The sequence below is a fragment of the Epinephelus fuscoguttatus genome, linkage group LG8 (genome assembly GCF_011397635.1).
Source record: "Epinephelus fuscoguttatus linkage group LG8, E.fuscoguttatus.final_Chr_v1".
NCBI classification, from domain to species: domain Eukaryota; kingdom Metazoa; phylum Chordata; class Actinopteri; order Perciformes; family Serranidae; genus Epinephelus; species Epinephelus fuscoguttatus.
In genome coordinates this window covers 4,538,984-4,562,500 of record NC_064759.1, presented here as the reverse complement: position 1 = coordinate 4,562,500, position 23,517 = coordinate 4,538,984, and the positions used below count along the sequence as shown (strand labels likewise).

Below are 23,517 nucleotides of genomic sequence, written 5' to 3'. Positions count from 1 at the left end.
GACAGGTGAACGAAAATGAGGAGGCTGAAAATGCATGTGCATCTCCTGCTGGCTAACAAGCCTCTTGTTAACCAATCCTGTCAGCCTGTCTTGCTCTCTTCTGTACCTTCCTCATGACATGAGGTCTTATTTGAAATAAAAATGAATGAGCAAGAACTGCGAGTCTTTTATTGTTGTGTTTATGTAAAGAATGACTGCCAGTGTATGGATGTATAAACACTGTACATGTACACTCTGACTCATTAGGCCTCCTTATCTGCAGATTTACAAATGAAAGGAAAAATGCAGAAGGAACATTTAACAACCTTTCAGACGCTCCAGTTATCATGTGACACTTCAGAGCAGTTTGAGTCAAAGTGCACTGCAGCTGATGAGAAAATGTTTCTGTGGTTTTGACTGACAGGAGCACAAACATGACCACATGCGTGAAAAAGTCTGAAAATTGCAGAAGTAGTGGTGGTATGAGGAACTCAATCTATTTCAGTCTTGTTGGTCGTGTTGATGAGAAACTGAGAGGTGTCACTAACAACTTCCATCTTGTGGGTCAATCTGTTGAAACACTCTGATTGGCTGATGGGTGAAGGATGCATCCAGCATGCTGATCGTCAGTCTGCAGGTGTCCACGCTGAAGGCTGTAAAAGGAAAATGCAGAGTGTAGGCACACAGGCCCAGAACAAGACCACACTCATACAGACAAATCTAAAGACACATGTCCAACTTTATACGACATACATGTCTGACAACAGAGACACAGGCTACAGGAACATCAGTGACAGCACAAAAAAAACAAGAGTCACAGGTGAAAGAAAAGTTGACTGACAACAACGTACTGTATATACTGTTTTGTTTCACCCAGCTGCTCTCTCCCCACTGTGTCTCCTGTACGTCAGCTACAAACTAAAAATCCTTGAAACAAACACTGACACTGTAATTTTGCTGGAGGCTGTTTCAAAAAGCAACAACAGAAGAAACACTGTCACACGTGTAATGATGTAATGTTTTATCCAGTGTTTTTACAGGTCTTTACAGGGCTGTATTCACAAAGCGTCCTCGTACAAAGAGTTGCTCCTAGTGACGGATTTATAAGAAAATTCCTAGAATTGTGACGTTTGCTTAGAATTTCCCCTTAAAGTTAAGATTAGCCCCTTGTGAAGATAAAAGTCATCTTAGCCCTTAAAAAAGCTCCTAAGGTGAAAAACTGTCAGGAGCAGGGAGGAGAAAACTTAAGAGTTTCTTAATCAGAGGAGAAAATGGTGGAAACACAAAGAGGTCGGAGGAATACTCTCAAAACACTGGATGACAGTGAGTAAATGAAACACTACAGATTAGATCGTGTGAGGATAATATGTGTGGTCGATGTCATTAGGGACACGCACACATTTCCCACCTAACACTATAACACCAGAAATAAAATGATCACAACACTAAGGTATTTGGAAAACTGTAAAAATGACTTGAGTCTGTCTCAACCTTCCATCAGCAGTGATCACACTAACAATGACAACACTCTCACAGTCAGTTCATTTCATTTCCACTGGGTGTCCTCACCTTACAGGCTCACAGAGGGGCGTGTCTGTGACAACCAATCACATCTGATAAAAGAAAGCATCACACCTAACAACAGGGTCGACCACACCTCCTCACTGGGACAAAAGTTTCTGTCTCTTGCTCAGAGTTGCACCTCTGTGCAAAATTCAGCTCCTGGTAAAACCTCTGAACAGTGCACACTGAAGGAGTTCTAACCAGCTGGTTACAACCTGCAGTCTTCACTGCTAGATGCCACTAAATCTCTGAAAATCATGCACACTTTTCCTTTTAGGTCCCTGAGAGTTCAGGGTTTCATCCTTTGGGGGGACACTGGGATTAGACCCCAGAACTCCAGTGCTCCTGTTGTGCTGCCTTCTCATTGTCGACCTTTCCCAGATGTTTGCTCATGTTGATATGACTGGGTTTTTTTCTTCATCTCTAATGTTCATATGTCTGTAATGTATCTTCTCTGTCATTTCTCTCATGTCATTTTTTGCGAGGTAATGCTCTGCACAAAGACACAAAACTCTTTAATGCTACCATCAGGTAGGATACTGTTGTGTAACTACTGACATGATTATTATTATTATTATTATTATTATTATTATCATGGAAACTCTATCGAATGATTGATGTCTGGTCCATGCGTGTGGTGAGGGAGCCCCCTGCTGGATACACAGAGTTATGAAATCCTCTTTGGTTCAAATGGAGATATGTCACAGTGACATTACAGTTGTTATGAATGACATACATGTTTTACAAATGGGATTTAATTGCCTTTATAGGCCTGATACGTAACGGGCATCACAGGGATGACTCTTTAATGCCCCCTCCATGTTAAAATCAGAATCGAAATCAGAAATACTTTATTGGAGGAGTAGTCGTCTTCATATGGACCTCAGGTGGAAATCAACTGGGGTGAACTAAGTCAGTAAAAACTGACGTTAACTTTTTAACCAGCTCTGACTTTGCTCATACATGTCTGAAACTTTTGCTTCACGCTGCTGCAACTCTTTTAAAATCTTACTTGATTTTGTGATTTATAGTTTTACAATTCTGTGTTTTTATGATGTCACGATTTCATGACTTTTGATTATTTATTTCATCTACTGGTTTTGTTTTTGTGGTTTTGCTGTGATTAGTGGGTGGTGGATTTGACAGAGAAAGACTGTGGTGAGTTCTAGTCGATCCACATCACAACAGCTGGGTGTTAGATTCTGGGGCAGCTTTGGGCTATACCCGGTTAAACCAGGTTAAACAGTGTCTGTTGGCGAGGCTGTGCCTGTCGTCACAGTTGTTATAGTCTCTGATTGTTAATGACATCTGAGGGCATAAAAAGTGACACAAGAAGAAATACAGTCTGAGATTTTGATTCATAGCATCTCAAATCACCACTTCTAAATGAAAATTGTAGAATCAGTTAATCCTCGTTTTAAATCGTTTTTAAATGTCCTTTTGTATTGAATGGCCTTGTTTGTCTGTTTTATGGAAATTATGTCTTTTTTCATGTGCAGCACTCAGTGCCTTTATTGCCCTTATTGTAAAGCAATATAAATGTGCCGTATAGATAAAGTTTACTGGAGTGGAATAATATTCAGTGCTGCCACCGTGTGACCACAAGTTATATCACAACAGTCCTGTGTTTCTACACGTGCACCAGTCTTGTTGAAATGAAGGATGGTCCTGGATCAGTTCTCCACATTTTGAATAAAACACACTGGAAGAAGTTATCCTTTTATGGGGGTTAGAATAAAGTGGTCTTATTTTGTAAAACACAGGAAGTATGCATGCACATCACAGAAAATGAAGGTGCTTGTACATGAACTGGGCGGCTGGGGGACTCTGAAGAAAATGCATCTGATTGTTCCTCATGCTTGAAATAGGTGGTGTGTAATTAAAAAAATATTGATGTTATTTCATGACCAGAAGATGTTTTTAAAGCCTAAACCCTCATTCTGTTGCCTCAAAACACCAAAACAAAAGCCCCACGAATGGTTAAAACACTGTAACGTCCATGTAGACGTTTCTATTAATGTTGATACAGGAAATGCTTTTGATTTAAAAACATCAACATTAAACTCTTCCATGGTTTAGATAAATGCTCAATGCCAATATTTTATTCTGGCAACTGGATTGTTAATGTACCAAGAGTCATTCTTTAAACAGGCACAATAAAAGACCCACAGTTCTTGCTCATTATTTTTTATTTCAAACAAGACCTCACATCAGGAGGAAAGTACAGAGGAGAGCAAGACAGGCTGACAGGATTCTCTGGTGAGATACTTGTTAGTTTGTAAAGTGACAATTCAGCTCCATCACGTGCTCATGACTTACTTCTGCCATCTTTTTCTTTACAGCCTCATTTGCTGTAAAAATAGGTTCAACGAATGTGCCGTCCTGTGGAAAAACAAAAACAAAAGAAAGAGTTACAGTCTGCCTTCCTGATGGGAGAACAGGAACCTCACACTTTTGTGCTTACTGGTTTTGTCATTGCACAAAACTTTTCATGAATTTGAAGTTATAGATTTTTATTTGGCCTAAACTGTTGGATGATAGATGTCCATCTTTCAATGTAACTAAACTGCATAACCGAACACCTCTGACACGTGTTCGTTAGCTGTGAATTACTGCATCAGCATTTAAGTGTGGTGTGGACAGTAGGGCTGCAACGACTATTAAAATAATCAGTGACTATTTTGGTAGTCAGCTCTTTGGTTTGAGTCATTTTTCATAGACAAGTATCCCAAAATACTCTTACTGCAGCTTCTTACGTTCAAATATTGGCAGCTTTACACACTCTCCCATGACGGTGAACTAAAACCCTTTGGTGTGAGTACGAAACAAGACATTAGATGACATCATTTTGGGTTTGAGAGAGACAGAACAACATTTTTCAATAAAATGATTAGTCGACTAATCGAAGAAATAATGGACAGATTAGTCGACAATGAAAATAATCGTGAGTTGCAGCCCTAGTGGGGCTGATTAGCCCTGATTTGTTTTTATGCACAATGCTTCCCTTAAACTTATGTAATTGCAAGTAAGTAGTTATTAATTTATGTTGTATTGATTTGTAACTGATTTGTTCCTGTACAATTGTGAGTTGAGCCTAGTTGATTAGCCCTGATTTGTTTTTATGCACAATGCTTGTTAAACTTATGTGTGTGTGTGTGTGTGTGTGTGTGTGTGTGTGTGTTTGTTTGTTTGCCACATACCTGCTTAGCAGTAGGCTTGCCATAGCGCACCCAGGTAGCAAAGTGCTCACAGTTTTTATTTAAGGGTCCATATAGCTGACAGTTTCCTTTGCTGTCCTTGATTCGCTTCATGATCTGTGCAGCATGTTCTTCTTTGTCGTCTGGTTTGATGCCATCAGTGTCATCAAAGTAATGTTCCACTGCCACTTCTGACGAACTTCCTTTTGTCTCTTCAAATTTACCAACCCTATTGTTAAAGGAGCTAAGTCTATTACTAGCTACTGAGGTATCTGACCTGCTGACGCGCATGTTGCTGGACACGCTATGCTGCCTTCGTTTTCTTAATGCTGAAACAGAGTCCATGAGGCTTCTTGCGTTGCATCACCGTAACATTTATTCCACGTGTTTATGGCAAAGCCCGTCCGTTGCATACACATTAAGATTCAGTACAAAACAAACAAACAAACAAAACTGTAGCGTTCCGCGCCATTGCGGTCAAAAACCATATGCCCTTCCGGGCCAAACACCTGCTGACCATAGTGAGGTCACATCCTAAATACCTGCACTCACCAGGTGACGGTACAGTGCCCCCCAGTGCCGACACAGTGAATTACACAGTTACATACAAACAAACAATAACATATTTGGCTCCTACACCTATTGTAGTGACAAAGTCCTATACTGAGAAGCCACTACTGGCTGCTAATGGGCCTACTGTTTGGACGTGTGCCGAAAAAAACAAGTCCAGTCTTTTCCAATAATATTTACAATGCGTTTATTTTCTCACTGCATTTCTGTTGAATTGTCCATCACTTCCAATAAGTTGACTTTGACAAAACGCAGAACATAAACCACAAAATAAAAACCGTAAACGTAAATTCGTGCACAGTCAAAAACTATTTGCTTCCCCAGCAGCATCATTGTCTCAACAATCAATGAACTTAAAACACCTGTGGTCAATCTCAGCCACCACCACAAACAACTTGGCTGCCCTCTAGTGGCGTGGAGGCGCATTACATTCAAACATAAATTATGGCTCCTACACCTATATTGGCAAACTGGGCCGAAACAACCTATGAGAATAAACGTTTAGAAATATTATATGTAAAACTGACTTGTTACTTGTTCCTGTTTTATTTGCTATTTTCTTATTTTAATTTTACGACGGAGTATAAGGGCCATATTGAAGAAAAAAAAATCGGAGATTTTGAGAATAAAGTCGAATCTCCGGCGATGAATTTTTTAGTCGTTTACTGACACGCCTCTTCATTAACAAAGCGCACGGATGAAGGTGAAGTCTCTGCAGCAGCTGAATTGGTGGCTCCGCGCACATCTCCAACAATCTGTGGAATCGACCACCGACACGCCTCCTCATCAGAAGAGTGTACGGAGGACGCCGAAGTCCCTGCGGCACCCGAGGTCGAGACAACGGCTCCATGGAGCTCAGCAGCTGCGTCTGAATATGCGTACATCTCCAACCACCACCGTTCAAGTTAATTAACTATCAAGTCAGTGAATTGTAACATAACATTATATAATTTAAATAATAGTATGATGCGACGTCACATGGGAAACTTTGTCTTGTAGCCCCTCAGAAGCAAGATCCAGCACCAAGCACCAGCCATGAGCCCACAAGTCCAGAGTGGGCACTACTTATTTGAACAGAGTACAGATTCTGATATTGTTGAAAAGGATGTTGTGTTGTTAAGAATAATGTTGGAGATGTGCACTCATGTTGACATAAATCTACATTGTGAAGCAACCCTTACTTGCACTGAATTGGAAATGTTTTAGAAAAATACACTGAATGACAAGGCTTTAGAGAACAGTGCGCTACTGTAGACTTAACATGTAGGGTATAAAAGGTCGTGATCTAAAGTGGGCCAGTCTGAGGCATGAAACTCCAGGGCTGAAGATGAGTCCCACTCCGGCCCTGCCTCCAGATGTGTGTGTCGAGGCAACACACCTGAGACAAAGAGCAGCTGCCACAAGCAGGTTCATCCTCTAACCCTTTCTGTTTGTTGTTGGTTATTTCCTTAAAAACTACGACTTTATTCTCGATATCTCCGTCAACTCCGTCGTTTCATTTGCATCAGAACCTGGCCTGTTTTTCTTCTGTGCACACAGACTGTAACTGTGACTGCACACCAGTTACAACCTGTAACTACAAAAGGAGTTTCAGCAGCACCAACTCTTAACAGCTATCAGCAGCATTAGGAGTCCTGCAACCCAACTACCAGCTCTCCTGATTTAACTGTTAGCTGTAAACAGTTGAACGTTTTCTATTTATCTTAAGTGGATTTGTCAGAGACAATGTCAAACACATTTTATCAGGTTATAATAACATGAAACAAAAGTTTTGCGCATAGGATTTCTGGCCAAGACTAATTTACGACCCTGTCCCTGGTTAGGCTTCAGGCTGCTTTACAAAGGTCCTGTTCCTGAGATAGGCAACCTGCGGCTCTTCAGACCCTCTCCACTGGCTCCCTGTGACTTTGACATAAAATCATATTAAAATGAACAACAGATATTTTTTAATATTCAGAATTTCTTGTCATCAGCTGTAACATGTGTAGCCTATACATCGAATTACAAAATGTTTTAACATTTTATCAACTAAAATGCTCATCATACATCTACGACCTGGTGCCTCGTCCTCTACATTTCACTGAACTGCAGTGCAACGTTTCCAACTTCTCCAACTATAACACAGAATTCATAAACTGATGTCAAATACAGGGATTTCCACTGTTGCAACCTGCCCCACTATAAGGGTAAACTGTAACATAACCTGGGGTCAGTTAAACAGCAAGAATGAAAAATGAAAAAAAAAAATGATGATAAAAAACTTAAAAAAAAAAAAAAGACTGTGTACGATGGCAAACAAGTGTATTTCCTATAATGACACAGATAAGTTAGTTTCACTAAAATGTTGTTGCTGATTGCAGTTTAATTGTTTCTATTAACTTTGAGTAATACTGTATAAGCATACTTTAATTTTCAGTGTACTGCACATACCTGTGAGGTGAAATATGTCATTATCACCTTGGCCGACGTCTATCTTATTGCTTGGGCCCACATAGATAGCATAGTGCTTGTACACATCTTTATCTCCACATTTTCTGTAGAATGCTAACATGTCTCCAAATTTAAACTGTGAATGGAAGAAATCACAGATACATTTAATCAACCTTTACATTTGATCCAAAGCAGAACAACACAACAATCAGACTGACGAAATAATGAATTTGGATAAGTAATACTACTGTAACAGGTAACCCTGAAGATGTTAGCAAATGTAGTGAAATTATTACAATATCCACTGAGGTATAGGTTCGAGTTAATGTCAATTCTAAGACTGAGGTTTCTCAGCAGATGTCAGATGCTATTACACACGATGGGGCCATATCAGGGCACAGCAAACTAGGGTGACCAGGTCCCAACAAACCAAATGTGGGACAAGGAGTAGGTTTGTGAGGGACAATGTGGGACACCCGCCCCCAGTGCGAAGTTTAGTCATCAGAGACTAAATACATTCATCATAAACTATACAGAGTCTACTATATATTAACACTGGACTGTTTTAATTACTGAAGTAGGCTATTTAGCATCACAGAGACTTGTGGTCAGTGGGATGTGAGGATTCTTAAAATAACATCTGTAGCCTACAGATGTGAAGCCCTGACTGTATCTGCTGTATCTGACTGAGCCTTAATAAAAGCTGTTGTCCTGACCTGTTAAGCATTTTAATAAATTAATCTATCATAATTAAAACAACTGGAGACTGAAAACAAACTGATATATGGGTCTGATCACTTTTTTAATGAATTGACATCATTCCAGACAGGATGTGAGTGTGTCTGTGACTTCCTGTACGGACTGAAGGCTGCTGGAAACTGTCGGGAAACTGTCCGACTTCACCGCAGGTTTGCTACTCTCATCTACTTTTCAGGTGAGACGCAGTTCATCTCCAACGAGCCTGTTTACACTTGTGCCGCGCAAGTGTCAATAGCTAAGTTGTAGTGATGTTGGAAATACAGGAGGACCTGGCTTCCTTTACTGCTTTTTAATAAGTGGACATTAGTTAATTCAGAATTTGATATGTCACCACCATGCAGTCCTTTTTAACATTTCCATTCAGCTTGTCTGCCTTTTCTCTTTATTTCTCTGGCAATGTTAGGTAGCTGCCAGTTGATTTGACTTTTTTGGATGAAACGATGAAAGTAACAGCAATAATATCGATTGCTCGTTGAACAATGTGGAAAGAGATAAATGACAAAAAATATGGCAGAATAATAAAGATTTAGAAGAGCACTAGGTGTGAGTGGTTCCAGCATTAACACCCAATTAATACTCCAGATCATTCTGTGTCACATTGATCCACCTTGTCTAGCCTGCTCATTCACTGATGCCACTCAAGTCATACCTTCAATACTCCATTTATTCTTCAATATTCTTCATATTAAGATTATTCAATTGTCTGCCTCACACGTCCCTCTCCTTTCTCAGCAGTTCAGTACATTTACATATTATTGCAGAAGACACTTTGGTTGTTCTTTTGCAGCAGAGCAAGGCAGCAATGCCTGTTATGAGAAAATCTTACTATCTTAAGATATGACGGATAGTTGTTATGGAAACATCTGTTTTCTCAATGTCATCTAATGATTAGGTTCAGTGGTGCCCCAGTTAAACAAGACCAATATTATGCTTTAACACTATGCCCCCATAAAAATGTAATTCAGACCTTCGCCTTGTTTTTCACCCATAAACTGACAGTCTTACTACATCTGTTGAACAAACTGATGAATCCTGACCTGAGAACTTCCAGTCTACAATTTGGACTCTCCAGTCCAACACAGAGCAGCTTCACTCCTGAGTCCTGCAGGTCGTTGTTACTCAGGTCCAGCTCCCTCAGACTGGAAGACTGAGAGCTCAGAACTGAGGTATTAGTACTTTTACTTAAGTAAAGGATCTGAATACTTCTGCCACCACTGGATATTATTGCATGCTATGTTATTTATTTCCATTGCTACGCAGATGACACCCAGCTCTACATCTCCTCCAAACCTGATTCCACCCTCCCTCCCTCATTCCTTACTGACTCCTTCATGAAATAAAGTCCTGGTTCACATGCAATTTTCTCAAATTAAACAGTAATAAAACAGAAATGTTACTAATTGGCACTAAATCTAGCCAAAGCCCACAGTTTCACCATATCGATCGACAATTCTTCCATCCTCCCCTCCCCTCAGGTAAAGAGTCTGGGTGTCATCCTCGACAGCACGCTTTCCTTCTCATCCCACATTAACAACATAACGCGGTCAGCCTACTTTTCAGCCCGCAACATCAACCGCCTCCGCCCCTCCCTCACACCTCACACCTCACACCGCTGCCATACTGGTTCACAGTCTTGTCACTTCCCGGCTTGACTACTGCAACTCCCTCCTGTTTGGTCTCCCTCAGAAAATCCTCCATAAACTGCAGATGGTTCAGAATTCCGCCGTCCGTATTATCACTAGCACCCCGTCCACCTGTCATATCACACCCGTCTTACAGCAGCTCCACTGGCTCCCCATCACCTACCGCATCCATTGTAAGATTATACTTCTGAGCTACAAGGCCATCCACAGCCTCGCCCCTCTGTACCTCTCTGACCTCCTTCCTATCACCATACCTGCTCGCACCCTCAGATCCTCCTCTTCTATTCACCTCACTGTCCCCTCCGTTCTCCTCACTACCAGAGCATTCAGCCGCTCTGCTCCCCAACTCTGGAATTCACTCCCCCCTGACCTCTGAAATATTGATTCACTCCCACACTTTAAATCCAGGCTGAAAACTCACCTGTTCCGGCTTTCCTACTCTCTTTAAGCCTGAACAGATGTTTTGTTTATGTTTGTTTTGTTTGCTTTTTAAACTGATATTTGTTTGTTGTTAAATGTTTAATTATCTTGTACTTTGTATTTTATTGTATTTGCTCTGTATTTTACTCTGTAAGGCGACCTTGAGTATCATGAAAGGCGCAGAAATAAAATGTATTATTATTATTATACACAGTTATTGCATATTTCCCCATTAAAATGTACTATTCCATTTTAGTCCTGTGGTGTGGAGTGTTCTGGAGGGGGCAGTTTTTGTGGAGTTCAGTTTAATGATGGCTCTGGGGTAGAAGCTGTTTTTGAGTCTGGAAGTGAGCCTTCCAGGTGGTAGGTGAGAGTTTGACCCTTCTAAATGTTGCTGGCTCTCCAGAGGCAGAAAATCTTAAAGACTTCCAGTGAGGGCAGAGGAAGTCTAATTTCTTTTCCTGCTGTCATTGTTGTCTGCTGCCAAAACAGTGACACTTCACATCTCTTTGTTGAGTCTAAAGGTTTTTCATACCTTCATTTGTTGTTGTGATAAATTTGAACACAAACTTCACTTTACATCTTATTCTCAGCGAGTAGTGTATCCAAAAATCAGCAGTTGTGAATTTTCAGTGCTAAATTAAAATGCATACAGTGCCTTACTGCAGAGCTTACAGAGACAAGCTTTTTTGTTATATTTGATGTTGGGTGAAGATTGTATGCATTATGATATAATTCTTACTGTCATTTTTAAATTGCAAATGCAAAACACGAGCTGGTCTTGTGTATTAATCAAATATATCTTATTGGAAAATTGAGAAATTGTTTTTGCTAGCAGTCTTGTTATTAGAATACATTTGGATGATGGAATTGTTGTTCACTCAATGTTCCTCTGTAAAAAGTATAAAGATTAAAAGCTTGAAACCTGTCTGTTGAGAAACAAGATCAAGAGGTGTGTCTTATAATAATAATGTCAACGGATGTTACATGTAAGTGCACAGATAGACGCCAGGTGGTGCTAAACACCTGCCCTTTTGACCTCTGTTCAGGTAAGTGCCCTTTTTGCAATATTTTTTTTCTAGTTCTTTTAATAATTTTAATTTTTAAATTTGGCCCATGACATTAATTCTTAGTCAAAAGTATGTTGCGTAACCGACAGCTGCATTTGAGTCGAGCCCCTGCCCCTCCTCCTTGTGGCAGCTGCATGAAAATAGTGCGCCCTGCAGAGCAGCATCACGTCTCCTTTATCTGCTGTCACAGACAGCCAGGTGACAATGTTTAGCCTAAGCCTCGGCATTGTTTGTCACTGTTGTGAAATTAAACCACTGTTAAATTGTCTCGACACAACTAGTCTAAGTAAGGCAATAACACACCATTTACAACAAGTGAACTAGTCTGACACACTGTCTCCCTCCAACTCTGCCAGATTCAGGTTCACCATCTGCACAGTGTGAGTGGAGACAGACGCTGAACTGCTTTCCCACTTCCATGTGTCTTTACAAACCAAAACTCAAGCTGACATTAAGTTTGTCTCCCATGTTGCGTCATATATGCATATTTCAATACCTCTTACGTAAGCTAAACAGATGCTGTGCACGAATGCATTGCATGTGCTTCGGCCTCAAGCACAAGAAACCCTCTGGTGCTGTCAGACTGAAACCTCAGGCAGGGTGCACTTTGCATGTGCACATTTTTTCGTGCATGCAAATAAAATTGTGGAAGGCATGCCCTTTTTGTCCAGTATAGCACCTGCCCTGAAAAATGTCTGTGCACGGCAATGACAGTTACAAAGTAGTGACTTCACCAGAGTTGGTGGAAAAGTTGTGTCACACAGACAGATTATGCATATTTAGCTTTAAAGTCCAGTTCTGCAAAATCCGTTCTTGGCACTTGTTGCATCTTTGCCTGACTGCACTGAGCAAAATCTGATCTGTCAGGACTTTAAATTAATTCTTTTTTTTTTTTTAATTGGAAGGGATGCCCTTTTGTTCCACTTAACACCTGCCTTACAAATTGCAAACCGCACGACTCATTATCTGCTCTCTGCTTATTTTCATAGATAAACCAACACAGGACTTTGAATCTAAGCACAGTGCTATTAGCGACTCAAATGAGCACCTGATTTTAACTCTTCTGATACACGTGCTAGTGTTTTATCCTGGCTCAGTAACTCTCAATTGTTCATTCTACAGAAGAATTTAATCCCCAGTCTGAAATAAGTTAGCATATAAATAGTTAGCATTTTAGTTCAACAAACATCACATTGACTGATTTTAAAATCTACCCTCATAAACTGAGACAGGATACTTTCATGTCACAATACTCACAGTGTTACTTTTAAATTATTCATTCAGTTCACATCATGTGTTATATATTTTTTCACATTTACCTGTTTTTAAATTAGTTTATAACCTGGCTAAATATTAACTCACAATCCATAAATATCGATGTGACTGGTTTAAACGGAACATATTTCCGTGGGCAGTTCTTTTGTTTGTTACGTTACAGAGGCTGCACCCAAACCCAGACACAAAGACAGTCTTTTAATTTAGAAAGAACCTGACTGGTGGGAAGAGGTGAGGTGAGCAGGAGCCTTGTCAGGGGTTGGTGCTGTTATCCAGAGAAGGAGGGCTTGTCAGGGGGGCATCTGGCGAAGCAGCAAGCTGGCTTTGCTGTAGAGAGGAGAACAGGTGTGAGTCTTGAGCAGGCAAGTTAACATACTACACGATCTGACATTACTGGCAGACTGGCAAGCAGAACTGCTGAGGAGCTGAGCGTGTGGCACCGTACAAACCATGTATGGCACATCAGTCAGGCGGGGACTGGAAGCTGGTGCAGAGTGGTGGTCGTGGAGAGGAGATGGCTTGATTGACAGACTGGCGTGCCGATGCAGGTGATGATGAGGTGTGCTGTGAGTGGGAGAGGACGACACAACCAAAACACACCAAGCACACTTCACTCAAACAAAGGCTGAGAGTAATAAAAACCCAAACACACACACACACACACACACACACACACACACACACAGGCAGGTGTCAGAGGCAGGGGCCGTGCAGGAGACGTGACATTTTGTTAAATGACACACTGATCTGTTGTGTAAAAAATAGATATGGACTTATTCTAGACCTAAAAACGTATCCACTCTACCCCCCAGGCCAACTCTAAACTCAGAGCAATGTTTCCATGACAACACTCACAACATTTACATGCACAAAGTCGTCCAGGTTATGCCCTTATTCCAAAAAAGACAATAAACCTACTCAGCTGTTTGCATTGCTAATGAAAAAGAATATTCAACTAATATTCCAGTTTACATTGTCGCATCAAAATATGGAAAAATAGTTTTGCTCTTAGGCATCAAAAGGTGCCCATGGGCGGGTTCTGAATGCAGCAGCAGCTTCCAGTAGCTTCACTGGTCAAAACAGACTCAGTTCAATGCTGTTACAATTTGAATAAGAAAAAAAGAACAAAGGTCCCATTAAACTTTATCTGAGCACTGTGTCAATATACGTATTCAAGTCAGCTCTGAAATAACAGCTGGATATCCAGCTCCTGCTCGACAAAGAACAAGGCTTTACAACAGTTTTATTATAATGAGCTCTGCATCAATGGGCAGTTAACACAAAGTCACTTTTTATCTTTTAACAGTTCTCTAAAAAGAAGCCTGCGTTTGTCTTTTCAGTTTTAATCCATCATTTTCATATCAAAGGCATTTAAAACAGAGGTCAATAAAATGTGTATCATACCTCTGGCAGTTACACTTTGGTCATAGACAGATCCTCCTGAAGGCCAGCGTCACATCTGAGTCTCATGGCTGACGTGGTCTTACAACACATTGTTAAGATTATTCTTTTCTAAGCTGACCTTTACACCTCATCCAGGAAACCTCCCATCCTTTATGGGCTCAGAAGTTGTTTCCCATTCCTGAGTGAGACAGATTTGCTCAAGTCTCAAACATTAAAGAGAACTTTATGAATTTAATTTTAAAAGATTGTTGAAGAGATCCTGTTAGAGAATGACAAACATCTGTTCATAGTGAGAACATGTATTTTGCTAGCTGACACACTCCACCCACCCACACACCATTACAGACCAAGTATATTTATACACTTTAAGTGTTCTTTGCTTTTCACTGGACAACACTGTATTTACCACAAAGTTCCTCTTTGCTTTGAGGAGCAAGCTTGTGGCTCAAACATCACTGGTCCCAGTCACTGAGGGGGCAGCTGGAAGTATCAGGGTGACAACTAACACCACCGCCATGCAAAGCAAACTAGGAGTGTTTTCACACTTAGTTCTTTTTAAATGAACCAAACTCAGTCCTCCTAAAGTGCAGCAAAAAGTGGACCAACAGAAAAGAGACTGAGAGGACTCAGTTCTATTTCTGGTCAACTTCAGCTCTGATGGGGTCTCAGTCCTCTCTCTGTTCACAGTGTAGCCTGTACAGTGTGGTTATGAAGCCCCTTGCTTTCAAATGAACTTAAAACTGGAGGAAACCCTCAGTGTTTCTGTGCTGTAGACTGTTGCTGTCTGATGTATTCTACCTTCCACATCTGGAGACGTGCAGTATTTCATGGACCAAACTACTCCTCGTCGTCCTGCGTCCTTGCAAGTGTTACAGGCTGACGTGAGTTCGTCTGTTTTTTCAAGTGTCCCAGATCAACAGCATGTGATGCAGAGGGCTGAATACAACGGCAAAGAGCAGAGTGAACCTGGAGCGCTTTGTGTTCACAGTGCACAGGTTAAGAGAACCGCACCGCAGACTTTGAAGCGAACCAAACTCAGACCACCTCCTGAGGTGCTGTGAGTTTGGTTCGCTTCAGAGGGGTCTGAGCTCTCTTGGAGTGTGCGTGAAAAAATGCTGAGTCACCGCTCTGAGTGAAAAGGACCAAGTGTGAAAACACCCTAAATCTTTTTCTCTGCTCTGATCTTGCATCCACATCAAGCTGCTGTTGTTCACCAACACACTACGTTTATTTGCCACTAATTGCAACAGTTAATGCATTTGAAAAGAAATGTCATACTGCCTGGACTACATTTGTTTCTTAATGTTATGAAGACATGTTGTTAATACTGCTGACAAGCCAAACATTTTCATTTCTTTCTTTTCATTTCATTTCCTGCACGATCCACTCGTAACAGCTGAAGCATGATGCATCCTTTCTGTTAGGGTTGTGTTTTGGCACTGACAGCACGGTTTGTGGAATCCTGAAAAAGTCAGCAGTGACTTGAAGCATGAGACAAGACAAGTTTACTCAGTGAACATTAAACCAAAAGCAGGATCTTTTCCTCACCTCCTTTTGCTGCCTAAACACATGCAGAAAAAACCTCTCCACGACTTCTGTGCAGGACAAAAACACAGCACTTTGTCCGCTGGAAATAATGTTTCCATTAAAACATAATCATGGCAGCAATTATATCACCCTCAAAACGTAACTTGAAAATGCCAGCTTTGCTTTTGAATGTAGTAAAGTAGGATCCAGTTTTTGTAAATCATGATGCATGTCTGCTCGGACACAGAGAGGCCGTGTGGCAGACCTCTGTGGTCTCTACTCTGATGGAATCATTCATTTTAAATATCAGTGCAGCTGATCACACAGTACAGGTGCTGTCACTGACCTCTATCTGTGTTTATTTATTTTTTATTATTTTTCAGATGTCTTAACACCAAAGTGTCCCCAAGCAAGCCACCTCCACAGGATCATATGAATGTAGAAATGTGTGAGTGTGAAACAAGGTGTTGCTTTAAAAGAAAAAGGTGTTCTTTGTCAAACACACGTAGCGTATATGTAAATGTGATAACTGACTCAAATGAGTCTGGAGAACAGTCATGACCATAACGGGCTGGGTGAAGACGTGATATTATCAGCTGTTCTTAGTGTATATAAGGAGATGTCCTCCTCTGCTTCAACAGGCTTCCACCGTCTCACTGAAGAAGGTAAGACCTCTGTTAAAACTCCTTCTACAAAGATTTCTTCCTGATCAAATACTCTTGTCTGACAGGTTTAAGATCCAATGTTCGAAGGTGTTTGCTGCTCTGAATTCTCCCTGCAGGGTGTTGATCAAGACTGCATTATAATGCTTAAAATTTGTTGGAGGTTTCTATGTGTTGGGTTGCGTTTGTCTCGTGTGAAGTCCCTGATTGGCTGAATCTGTCGAGTTACAGGTGAAAACAGAAAATTGACCCCTGTGCAAACAAAGTTAATACTGTCACAGGTGTGTGTACGAGGAAAAAGGTTCAAACTGAGACAGAACAGGTCAAAGAAAAAAGGACTTTACCAAATCAGTGTTCAAACTATGGAGCTGGTAGTCAGGCAGGAGGAGGCAGTCCAACAGGCAAAGACATCCAGACGAGCAAAGCAGGCGGGTCGTTAACAGGCAGCAGGCCAGAGCTCAGGGAGCAGACACCAGGCAGGAAAACTGGAACAGGTACAGATGGCTGGAACACCAGTACACAGCATCTACATCTCATGAACTGGCAAACGGGAAAAACTGGTGAGCTGATGATATAGACGGAAGCACTGGTGAGATAATGACAGTCACACCTGCCAGCTGGTTCTTTTTTGCATTTTCTCCCTGTGTCAACATGGGTTTCTCCAAATTCTCTGGTTCTCCCACACGCCAAGAACATGCCAGTTAGAATAATAACTGGTGACTGTGGAGGTGAATGATACTCTGCCTCTTAATGCTGATTCCACCTTTGTAATTGTTCATTTGATCCTTCAGCTGAAGTGAAAATGTAATGACTTAAAAAAATTCCAGAAGCCCAGCACCTACAATGTATTTTGTAATATTGTGTAATGCATTGTACTATGTGTGTGTGTGTGTGTGTGTGTGTGTGTGTGTGTGTGTGTGTGTGTGTGTGTGTACTTCCAGGGTGTTAAGTGGCTCGTTTCTACCATCCAAACATCATCTTCTAAACACATCAGTGGTGAGTCATGGCTGTATCTGTCCAGTGTCAACTTTCCTTCTCATTTCATGTTTCCACTTTTCCCCAATCTGCCCTTCAGCAGTGTTGGGGGTAACGCGCCATAAAAGTAACACGTGACAGTAATATATTACGTTTAGCAGTAACCAAGTATATTACGTGTTACCAACAGGATTTTGGGTAATATTAATACATTAACGATGTCACATAACATGTTATCACCAGAGATAAACTGTTTGTTGTCATTTTTCATTCATCCACACTGCTCCACTTCTGCCACCAGACAACAAACATCCCCTGAAGGTTGTTGTGTGTTGTCATGTCATTACAGACTACATTACTGTATAGATGGGTGTCTGATTGGTTCATCTGGGACTGTGCGTTATCATGTTCAGTGCATCTGGGTGATGTTAGTATATGTTAGATGTGTTTCTGTTCACATCTCCTACAACCGCAAACCAACACCGGCACACCCTCCCTCTCTCGTACATAACTCTCTCTGGTGCTGCTGTAGCTGATCAGCACACCGGGAACCGGCAGGTGGGTCTTCCTGCTCTGGTGTATTAATTTGCGCTCGTCATAGTGACTGAATCACACGCCATTCTGTTTGTTGTGCTAACCTCCACGTTTGTTTATTGTCTTTAATACCATAGGCCCACAAATATTCATCCATATGTCATAATCATCAGATCATTATATATCATTATAATAAACTGGAGCTGCTGTGAAACAACACGACCCTCATCCATTTCAAATCAACATCACTTCCTCTGAGCTCATTTTGGTGACAGTAACACCAAAGAAGAGTAATAAGTAACTGATTACTCTACACAGAGAGTCATATTGTAAAGTAACTTATTACTTTCAAATGAAGGTAACTAGTAATTTGTACTACATTACATGTTGAGTATAACTTGCCCAACACTGTCCTTTAGTGCTTAAATAAAGCACAACTCATTTCTTTACACACACATGAGTATATATGTACATCTACAGTGTATATGTATTTGTATTTACGTACTGAGGATGGGTTGTGTGTGTGTGTGTGTGTGTGTGTGTGCGCTTATCACCATTTTTTTTAATGTTTTTTTCAAAATGTCAAAATGAATAATTGTTCTCCTCTATCCTCCACGTCAGCTCTCCACTTCTGAAAAAATGAAAAACCTGATCTTGGTCGCTCTGATCCTCCAGCTGCTGATCACAGTAATAGACAGTAATGGAGCGGTAAGTCAGTTTAATATTAGTATTGTTTCATTTTCATGAATTCATTTATTCTATTGCGACCACTATTATTAATAATCTCCTACTAACAACCAAGCAATCACTGTGATTCCTCTTGCCAACAAGGTGTGCTGCCACTGATTCAACATGCTGAACAGGCCAAAATATAAAAAGTGATTCATCTGTCAATTATCCAATATACAGTCACCGGCCACTTTATTAGGTACACCTGTTCAACTGCTCATTAACACAAATATCTAATCAGCCAATCATGTGGCAGCAGCTCATTAACATTTAGTCATGTAGACGTGATGAAGACGAGCTGCTGAAGTTCAAACTGAGCATCAGAATGATGAAGAAAGAGTATTTACTGGGATTTTCAGCACAACCATCTCTAGGGTTTACAGAGGATGGTCCCAAAAAGAGAAAATATCCAGTGAGCCAAAATGCCTTGTTGATGCCAGAGGTCAGAGGAGAATGGCCAGACTGGTTCAAGATGATAGAAAGGCAACAGGAAGTCAAATAAGCACTGGTTCCAACCAAGGTGTGCAGAAGAGCATCTCTGAAGCAACAACACATTCAGCACCTTGTTGAATCTATGACACCATGAATTAAAAAGGGGGTCCACCCCAGTACTACTGTACCTACAGTGATAAAGTGGCCGGTGAGTGTATGAAGTGATTAGGGTTCCAATATATACATAATAACTGTTACCACAGCACCTCTGGTGGCAACTTTGGTGTCTCCTCCAGAAATTGCTCTTGAGATTTTTCGTAGAAGTGTTGTAAGACATTGTGTCAGTCAGTGTACAAGTGTGTTTGCTGTGCCCTGATATCTGAGCAATGGCCCCATCCACTGCTCAGTCTTAGAATTGACATTAACTCGAACCTATACCTCAGTGGATATTATAATAATTTCACTACATTTGCTAACATCATCAGGGTTACAGTAGTATTACTTATCCAAATTCATTATTTAGTCAGACTGATTGTTGTGTTGTTCTGTTTTGGATCAAATGTAAAGGTTGATTAAATGTATCTGTGATTTCTTCCAGTCACAGTTTAAATTTGGAGACATGTTAGCATTCTACAGAAAATGTGCAGGAAAAGAAGATGTGTACAAGCACTATGCTATCTATGTGGGCCCAAGCAATAAGATAGACGTCGGCCAAGGTGATAATGACATATTTCACCTCACAGGTATGTGCAGTACACTGAAAATTAAAGTATGCTTATACAGTATTACTCAAAGTTAATAGAAACAATTAAACTGCAATCAGCAACAACATTTTAGTGAAACTAACTTATCTGTGTCATTATAGGAAATACACTTGTTTGCCATCGTACACAGTCTTTTTTTAAAGTTTTTTTTATTATCATTTCATTTTTCATTTTTCATTCTTGCTGTTTAACTGACCCCAGGTTATGTTACAGTTTACCCTTATAGTGGGGCAGGTTGCAACAGTGGAAATCCCTGTATTTGACATCAGTTTATGAATTCTGTGTTATAGTTGGAGAAGTTGGAAACATTGCACTGCAGTTCAGCGAAATGTAGAGGACGAGGCACCAGGTCGTAGATGTATGATGAGCATTTTAGTTGATAAAATGTTAAAACATTTTGTAATTCGATGTATAGGCTACACATGTTACAGCTGATGACAAGAAATTCTGAATATTAAAAAATATCTGTTGTTCATTTTAATATGATTTTATGTCAAAGTCACAGGGAGCCAGTGGAGAGGGTCTGAAGAGCCGCAGGTTGCCTATCTCAGGAACAGGACCTTTGTAAAGCAGCCTGAAGCCTAACCAGGGACAGGGTCGTAAATTAGTCTTGGCCAGAAATCCTATGCGCAAAACTTTTGTTTCATGTTATTATAACCTGATAAAATGTGTTTGACATTGTCTCTGACAAATCCACTTAAGATAAATAGAAAACGTTCAACTGTTTACAGCTAACAGTTAAATCAGGAGAGCTGGTAGTTGGGTTGCAGGACTCCTAATGCTGCTGATAGCTGTTAAGAGTTGGTGCTGCTGAAACTCCTTTTGTAGTTACAGGTTGTAACTGGTGTGCAGTCACAGTTACAGTCTGTGTGCACAGAAGAAAAACAGTTTCTGATGCAAATGAAAATAAGAAAAGAGCAAATAAAACAGGAATAACAAGTCAATTTTTCATATAATATTTCTAAATGTTTATTCTCACAGGTGGCCCAGTTTCCGAATATAAGTTCGGTAAATTTGAAGAGACAAAAGGAAGTTCAACAAAAGTGGAAGTGGACAACTACTTTGACAAGACTGATGAAATCAAACCAGCAAACATTGACGACAACGTTAAAGAAATCATGGAGCGAATCAAGAAAAGCAATGGAAACTGTCAACTATATGGACCCTTAAATAAAAACTGTGAGCACTTTGCTACCTGGGTGCGCTATGGCAAGCCTACTGCTAAGCAGGTATGTGGCAAACTCACACACACACACACACACACACACACACACACACAAGCATTGGGCAATACACCCTTACAAAACAGCTCAAATACAACTTGAATACGACTGTAGGGGATAAAACAGTGAAGTTGACATCTTGTACAGGAACAAATCAGTTAAAATCAATACAACACAAATTACCGTTGCAGCCCTACTGTCCACACCCACACTTAAAGGCTGATGCAGTAATTCACAGCTAACGAACACGTGTCAGAGGTGTTCGGTTACACAGTTTAGTTACATTGAAAGATGGACATCTATCATCCAACAATTTAGGCCAAATAAAAATCTATAACTTCAAATTCATGAAAAGTTAAAGTTGTGCAATGACAAAACCAGTAAGCACAAAAAGTGTGAGGTTCCTGTTCTCCCATCAGGAAGGCAGACTGTAACTCTTTCTTTTTGTTTTTTGTTTTTTCCACAGGACGGCACATTCGTTGAACCTATTTTTACAGCAAATGAGGCTGTAAAGAAAAAGATGGCAGAAGTAAGTCATGAGCACGTGATGGAGCTGAATTGTCACTTTACAAACTAACAAGTATCTCACCAGAGAATCCTGTCAGCCTGTCTTGCTCTCCTCTGTACTTTCCTCCTGATGTGAGGTCTTGTTTGAAATAAAAAATAATGAGCAAGAACTGTGGGTCTTTTATTGTGCCTGTTTAAAGAGTGACTCTTGGTACACTAACAATCCAGTTGCCAGAATAAAATATTGGCATTGAGCATTTATCTAAACCATGGAAGAGTTTAATGTTGATGTTTTTAAATCAAAAGCATTTCCTGTATCAACATTAATAGAAACATCTACATGAACGTTACAGTGTTTTAACCATTCGTGGGGCTTTTGTTTTGGTGTTTTGAGGCAACAGAATGAGGGTTTAGGCTTTAAAAACATCTTCTGGTCATGAAATAACATCAATATTTTTTTAATTACACACCATCTATTTCGAGGAACAATCAGATGCATTTTCTTCAGAGTCCCCCAGCCGCCCAGTTCATGTACAAGCACCTTCATTTTCTGTGATGTGCATGCATACTTCCTGTGTTTTACAAAATAAGAACATTATATTCTAACCACCCTGAAAGGATTGTTTCTTGGTTGCTGTGATAGGAGCAGGATGTTGTGATGGGGCAGATACAAACTGAAGCAGCAGACTGTAGGCTACAGTTTATTTATCAAGTGCGTCGTCATTACCTCATTGATGAAATACAAGTTAAATCAGCTGCTAACTTTCTATTGTTTCTCAAATTCTTACAACAAACTTCTTCCAGTGTGTTTGAGTGTTGAGAACTGATCCAGGACCATGCTTCATTTCAACAAGACTGGTGCACATGTAGAAACACAGGACTGTTGCAGTATAACTTGTGGTCACATGATGGCAGCACTGAATATTATTCCACTCCAATAACTTTATCTATATAGCACAATTTTCATAAAACAGACAAACAAGGCCATTCAATACAAAAGGACATTTAAAAACGATTAAAAACGAGGATTAACTGATTCTACAATTTTCATTTACAAGTGGTGATTTGAGATCCTATGAATCAAAATCTCAGACTGTATTATTTCTTGTGTCACTTTTTATGCCCTCAGATGTCATTAACAATCAGAGACTATAACAACTGTGACGACAGGCACAGCCTCGCCAACAGACACTGTTTAACCTGGTTTAACCCGGTATAGCCCAAAGCTGCCCCAGAATCTAACACCCAGCTGTTGCGATGTGGATTGACTAGAACTCACCACAGTCTTTCTCTGTCAAATCCACCACCCACTAATCATAGCAAAACCACAAAAACAAAATCAGTAGATGAAATAAAAGTCATGAAATCGTGACATCATAAAAACATAGAATTGTAAAACTATTTTCACAAAATCAAGTAAGATTTTAAAAGAGTTGCAGCAGCGTGAAGCAAAAGTTTCAGACATGTATAAGCAAATTCCACCTGAGATCCATATGAAGACGACTGCTCCTCCAGTGGGGTTATAATCTTACAGTTCTCCCCAATAATTTCAACACATTTCCTGAAATTATCGCTCAGGTCCTCAAAACTTTAATCACAAAACTGCAAAGACTTAAATATTTTGTCAAAACGCAACAAATTTCTTGCAGAGTGAAACACTGCACTCAGAAACCACGTCTTCTCTTCTCACAACTGATTCTTTTCACCAAAATGTTGCGACCCATTAGACCAAAGCATGGGCTGGCCTAACAGCCTGAGGGGAAATCACACTGTGACACAGCCTGCTGGACATGTCCTGTCCTGGCTCCTGTTTACATCCAGGGGGTCAGTTAGGACACTGTGGAGGACTACAGG

The 23,517-nt window shown here is 40.4% G+C and overlaps 1 protein-coding gene and 1 long non-coding RNA gene across 2 annotated transcripts in view; one reads left to right on the top strand and one right to left on the bottom strand.

Moving 5' to 3' along the window:
- The window catches only part of LOC125892664 (phospholipase A and acyltransferase 4-like), a 46,987-nt gene extending 25,164 nt beyond the window's left edge, over positions 1-21,823 (top strand). Inside the window, exons 2-5 of the mRNA XM_049582805.1 lie at positions 18,630-18,716; positions 19,768-19,912; positions 20,915-21,162; positions 21,623-21,823. Coding sequence (XP_049438762.1) covers positions 18,648-18,716; positions 19,768-19,912; positions 20,915-21,162; positions 21,623-21,733 — 573 coding nt within the window. The 5' untranslated portion in view covers positions 18,630-18,647 and the 3' untranslated portion in view covers positions 21,734-21,823. The remainder of the gene's footprint in view (positions 1-18,629; positions 18,717-19,767; positions 19,913-20,914; positions 21,163-21,622) is intronic.
- LOC125892668 (uncharacterized) lies at positions 10,148-17,429 on the bottom strand. Its single transcript, XR_007449772.1, has 4 exons — positions 16,844-17,429; positions 14,311-14,488; positions 13,356-13,531; positions 10,148-13,233 (listed from the first exon to the last, which is right to left on the bottom strand). It is a non-coding gene; the product is annotated as an uncharacterized LOC125892668 (long non-coding RNA).
- Positions 21,824-23,517: the final 1,694 nt, after the last annotated feature.